Source organism: Neltuma alba, unplaced genomic scaffold (assembly GCF_004799145.2).
Source record: "Neltuma alba isolate B1F8T4 unplaced genomic scaffold, ASM479914v2 tig00002486_pilon, whole genome shotgun sequence".
Lineage (NCBI taxonomy): Eukaryota > Viridiplantae > Streptophyta > Magnoliopsida > Fabales > Fabaceae > Neltuma > Neltuma alba.
Window position 1 is genome coordinate 26,614 of NW_021632878.1, and position 6,040 is coordinate 32,653.

The 6,040-nt window shown below is 37.7% G+C and overlaps 1 protein-coding gene across 1 annotated transcript; it reads left to right on the top strand.

Moving 5' to 3' along the window:
* The first annotated feature begins 1,846 nt into the window (after window positions 1-1,846).
* On the top strand, window positions 1,847-6,007 carry LOC114729750 (cyclase-associated protein 1-like). Its single transcript, XM_028916788.1, has 10 exons — window positions 1,847-2,236; window positions 2,982-3,150; window positions 3,223-3,287; window positions 3,784-4,084; window positions 4,157-4,304; window positions 4,382-4,491; window positions 4,613-4,668; window positions 4,794-4,850; window positions 5,161-5,306; window positions 5,905-6,007. Exons 1-10 carry the CDS (start codon window positions 1,955-1,957, stop codon window positions 5,987-5,989), a joined length of 1,419 nt encoding a protein of 472 aa, XP_028772621.1. The 5' UTR covers window positions 1,847-1,954; the 3' UTR covers window positions 5,990-6,007.
* Window positions 6,008-6,040: the final 33 nt, after the last annotated feature.

Here is a 6,040-nt window from a genome sequence, read left to right on the forward strand (position 1 = left end):
TCATTCTGTGGCAGTTGCGAAACAGGTGAAAGTGTTAAGATACGGGAAGACTTGGGGTTGTCCTGAGAATTCAGTTCCTGTCAATGTCATGGTTGGTAAAGTGGCAAGAGGCAACAGTGACATCAATAGCCATTTTTCAACGATGATCGCCCTTGCCCCTGACATTGAGCTGAGACTTCTATGATTTTGCCTGCAACTTGAAGCATCCTTCATTCCATCAATTTCATACCGTAACTTAAATAATTGCCTCCTGCCCTCCGTCCTTTAATCTAATTTTTCACATAATTCATCCAATTCTTTGATTTGACTTGTTTGAATGACCGTCTTTTTGTCACCTCAGATTTGAAACATGATTGACCCTCGTGTTGGCGACGCTCAAATTGGTTCCACCTCTATCATTCCAATCACAAACATCAAAGTGGCGTAAAATAGGATCGTCAATCTTTTTCATGTATATGTAGATAAAGAAAAAAGAGACTGGCTTTTGTTGACAGCACATGCCTGCCCAATCCAAAGAAAAGGAAGGCAGTGGAAGTAAAAGTGGGGGAAAAGGAAAACGTGTACGTGCAAGATGCCCCATAGAGACATCCAATTCATTCTTGATTCATGAGAATTCCTTTTCGTTCATTAAATTAAACATATTATTTTCAAACTAGGTTGTAACAAAACGTTGGATTTTGTAAAAACCATTATCTTTCTAACAGGATTTGTACCCGCTCAATTGGGCTCCATCACTTGAATCTCAATCAAGGGTTATTAACCATTTATATTTTGATTTAATGATGTTGAAATAAAAATTTTTGTTTAAAATTTTGAAATGAATTTGTAATTTCTTTGTTAAAAGCATTAAATTAAAATCAGATAATTAAATACCGAGTCAATTGAGGCCTTGAGAGCATCCAAACCCTGATGAGATGGTTTTTTTTTTTTTAGGTATAAATATAACCATCTTGTTCTTGACCAATGTTTTGTTCTCTTTATTACTTGCATGATTTTATCCACGCAAAAAAAAAATACAAGTTAAAAAAAGCTAATAACAGAGAAAGGAACAAAACATGAGGTTGGTAATTCTGATATTTGGAATTTTGATGAAACGTTTATCAACCGCTTGCTGATTCCCGCAAAGATGCGAGACTTGTTTGATACTCCCTCCGTTCCTTATTATAAGAGACATTTGGTGTTTATGGCATGTTCCTATATATAAGAGACACTTAAAAGTTGTCTCTATTTTTTTGTGTTGATTTCCTATTTTACTCATATTTATTGTCTCCAACACACTCTCTCTCCTTCCCACTTCTCTTTCTTTTAATAAATTACCATTGTTCTCTCTCATGTTTTCTCTCCTTATTAATGAGGATATTTTTGGAAAAAAATTATACTTTTTACATATTAATTGTTCTTAACTAATTTTAACTGTTTTTTTGATCAACATAATTCGGTTATTCGTCTCTTATAATAAGGAACGGAGCGAGTAGTGTTTATGATGAAAAGGGTCCCACACGTCGAATTGCATCTAGCGGCCCCAAATGAAAGAAAAGCCAAGATTCGCTAGCAAGGTGACACGTGGGGTATCCTAAAAGTTTGCTTTGAGCATCGCCAACCCCGCGCGCTTTTCCAATTCACCTTTCGGCTAAATTAATGAGTAAAAATTGTAGTATTAATTCATTCAAATGATTTATGAGATGTGCTTAAATTCATAAATCATAATTAAAATGTCCAAACAACTAAAGTTGAGAACAATAATATAGATAAAACTTAAGATATTATTAATTAATATAAAATAATTAAAAGACTAAATTTTTGGAATTTTTTCTTTCTTTTTTTTTGGGGGGGGGGGGATCGCCGGGCTAACACTCGCGTTAACGGCCTCATCTTTCCGGGCGCAAGATCTATTTCTATTCCCTCTCATTCATTTCACTCACTAGTTGCCAAGATTGGCTCTGAGCTATCAGCTATGGACCAGAAGCTGGTTGAGAGGTTGGAGTCGGCGGTGTCGCGCTTGGAGGCGCTATCGACTGGATTCCATTTGCGTGGTGGAGACTCTGCTGCTCTATCCGGCGCCGATGTGGCGGTGGATCCATCGATTATTGCCTTTGGCGATCTGATGGACCAGTATATCGGCAGGTTTTCGACTGCTGCAGGGAAGATTGGAGGGCAAGTTCTGCAGGTTTCGAAGCTTGTGCAAGAAGCTTTTGCTGTTCAGAAAGAGCTTTTGATGAAGGTCAAGCAAACTCAGGTTTGTGCTTCCGGGACATTTCTTTCTACATTTTATTTTTTATTCTTTTGCTTTCATAAATGGATCTCTGCTCTGGGGAGCAGCTAATTTCTGTACATTAAGCTTCTGTGCAATGAGGAAGCGTTCAACTGAATCGGTTGATTTTGGTGTCGAATAACGGATTTAGCTTGCATCATTTGAAACAAATTGTTCACAGTTTTAATATTATCCTCCATAACATACTATTTACCTTGGATAATTTAGTGGCAAGTAAACTAAATGCAATTTCATGCTTAGTCAGCTTGCTGAGAATGTTAATACCGATGCGACGATTATAGACCGTGTGCATTGCTGAATATTTGAACTTCTTTCCTTCAGACATAACAGTGAAACTCCATGTTTCATGTAATTTCTGGATATACTGTTACATGTGGAAAGTTCAATGGGGAGTTTTAGAAGAATGAAAGGGGGAATAAGAGCCTCATTACTAGTTGACATCTTGAAACAAGCCGACTAGTATTGCCGCACAGACTCTGAAACACTAGATGTTACGATTTTTCTGGAAGCAAATGATTCCGTCTTTCGTGGAATCATGTTTATGTAGTTGTGTTGGTTAATTTGAACACTATGAACAGAATGAGATTTGAATTTCAATAGTAGCAGGAGGGAATGCATAGATAATTGATCATGTTTCAGTTTTATATTGTGGCATCTGCCATGGCGATGTGCATGAAATGGAAATTACTGACAAATCTTCATTGTACAGAAGCCTGACGTTGCTGGATTGGCTGAATTTCTGAAACCGTTGAATGAAGTGATCGTAAAAGCTAATGCAATGACAGAAGGACGGAGATCTGATTATTTTAACCACCTGAAAGCTGCAGTCGACAGTCTCTCTGCTCTAGCATGGATTGCATATACGGGGAAGGATTGTGGTTAGTGTGCATCATTGTTTCTATGGGGAATTCTTATCTTCTGGTTTCTTATTTATCTTCTTTTGTTTTGAGGTATGAGCATGCCCATTGCACATGTGGAAGAAAGTTGGCAAATGGCTGAGTTTTATTGCAACAAGGTGCTCTCCTTATTCTTTTTTCATGTCAGAAGCCCGCTGATTTTAGTGACTGAAAAAATTTCTTGACTTACTGGTTGTGTGGTCTCCTTTTGTTAACATTGAGGAGGAACGAATAAAGGAGTTTTCTGCAAGTGAAATAGCTTTGGTACTCTTGTTCCTTTATTACATGTTTAGCAAACATTCTGTTCTTTTTTGGTTTTTGAATTGAGAGGAATTTTTTTTATCAACTCCAGTACGTCTGTCCACTCTCTACTTGAGCCGCCAGTTTATATCAGCATAGTGGCTGAGGATAGAAGTGAAAAATGATCACTAAACTCATATTTTGGTGCATCGACTTAATACATTTGACTTTAAATATTATCTTGTATATATTTTTGGCAATATCTGAGGGTCAGAATTTTGTTCACTGTTATTGCTCTAACCTCCTGCGAATTTCATTGCATTTTCCTTATTTCATTTTGGTTGCTATATCATGTATTTTTTGGGTAATAATCAGGTGCTTGTAGAATACAGAAATAAAGACGCAAGTCATGTTGAGTGGGCCAAAGCTCTCAAAGAGTTATACCTACCTGGTCTGAGAGATTATGTCAAGAGTTTTTATCCTTTAGGCCCTGTATGGAGTTCAACGGGAAAATCAATTGCTCCGCCAAAAGCTCCTGCACCTAGGGCACCTGCTCCACCGCCTCCACCACCTGCATCTCTCCTTAGTTCTGAATCATCTCAGGCTTCATCCTCCAAGCCAAAGGAGGGAATGTCAGCTGTTTTTCAAGAACTTAGCACAGGGCATGTCACTGCAGGTACATCATTCCTACTTTTGTGGTTCTTGATTGTTTGTTAGGCATTTATGAACCAAAAACCTTTTCTGCTAGGTTTGAGAAAGGTTACAGATGATATGAAGGCAAAGAATCGTGCAGATAGAACTGGGGTTGTTGGTGCTAGTGAAAAGGACACCCGTGTGAGGACACAAGCATTTTCTAAAGCGGGACCTCCAAAATTAGAACTTCAAATGGGTCGCAAGTAGGTTTAAGCATGTGTATGATTTCAGTTCATCAGTATCCTGTCAACATTAGCCTAACTTTTCTGTTCCATTGCAGGTGGGTTGTTGAGAATCAAATTGGACAGAAAGGCTTAGTCATTGATGATTGTGATTCAAAGCAGTCTGTTTATGTTTATGGTTGCAAAAATTCTGTTTTGCAGATTCAAGGTATTTATAAATATGTGACAAATTCCTTTCGCTAGTTGGCATATTAAGATTTTATGCTCTACCTAAACATGGATGCTTGATGAAAAGGCCATTGACTTGATGACTTCTTAACAATTTGCAGGGAAGGTTAACAATATAACTATTGACAACTGCACAAAGATGGGAGTTGTATTTAAGGTTGGTATTGAAACACAGGAAGTAATGGTTTTAACGGCTTGATTGGGAGTTTTAAATTTGAGTTATCCGAAGCAATTCATATTGGGGCCATCGTCAACTCATTTTGCCATATGCTTGAAATGTAGGATGTTGTTGCAGCTTTCGAAATTGTGAACTCTAATGGGGTTGAGGCGCAGTGTCAGGTAACCCTATCCTTCTTTCTCTTGTCGTGATTGTTGTAGGTTTTTGGGGCTTACTCTTCTGTGATGAAAACTTGGTTCATCAATACTAGTCCTCATATCACGTAGTTGGTTGCTCTGATGTAATATGTTTTTCTGTTCTAATCTCTTTTCTCTTTTGGGGCTTCACCCTGTTCCATGTAAGGGCGCGTGTATTCTTTGTATTTTTAATGGCAACAAATTCCCGTTTTTCCTCAGAAAAAGGCCAAAAAAAAAAAACTTGGTTCATCAAATATGAATTTAATTGCAATTATGGCCCCTTCGACTGATGTAGGGTTCAGCTCCAACAATCTCGGTGGACAACACTTCTGGCTGCCAGCTTTATCTGAGCAAAGATTCTTTAAATGCATCCATATCTACAGCCAAGTCAAGCGAAATCAATGTGCTAGTACCCGGTACTGAGCCCGATGGTGATTGGGTATGTTCTTATATATCTTATCTTCTGGTCTATTTATTCGTTTAGCATTGAAAAGTTTTGGGTGCTGAGTGGAACTGATAAGATGCTTATTGCAATCATCAGAATCGTATGTATCTCTGTAGTCTTGTTTTGCTAGAATGGTGCGAAATATTTGAAGCACAGGATATGAAAATGTGTAGCAAGAATATTAGCTTCTGCCATTTTTAGTTAGTGAAAATTCTTCAAGACGTGCTATATTGCTTAGCTTCAACGTTTTGCTAGTTAATGAAATTCTCTCTTGCATGTTAATGCGAAAAGAATCTACACATTCATCTGGCTTATGAAATTCATCGTGTGCGCTTGGAGAATGAATAATTAAATATAAACAATATCACATTACGGTCTTTACTCTAGCAAGAGGGCAGTTTTTGGTGGTTAATGGTGTAGCTTGAGTTTGCTTTCCATTTGAAAGTCGAAGATTATAACATGGCATCAATTTATCATTCTGATAATTACGGTTATTCTAAAAGTGTAACTAGATGCATTAATGTTGGTCAATAGAATATAATTACTAAAACCTGCACAAGTAACAATGGATTACAATCGTACCATCTGTTTCATGGAGCATTCGTTGCCACAACAATATATTCATGCGTTCAAGGACGGCCGATTTGAAACTACCGCAGCTTCCCACTCTGGAGGTTAATTTGACGGGCGATTCAGAGATTGTTCATCTTTAGCCAAGTTCAACGATTGC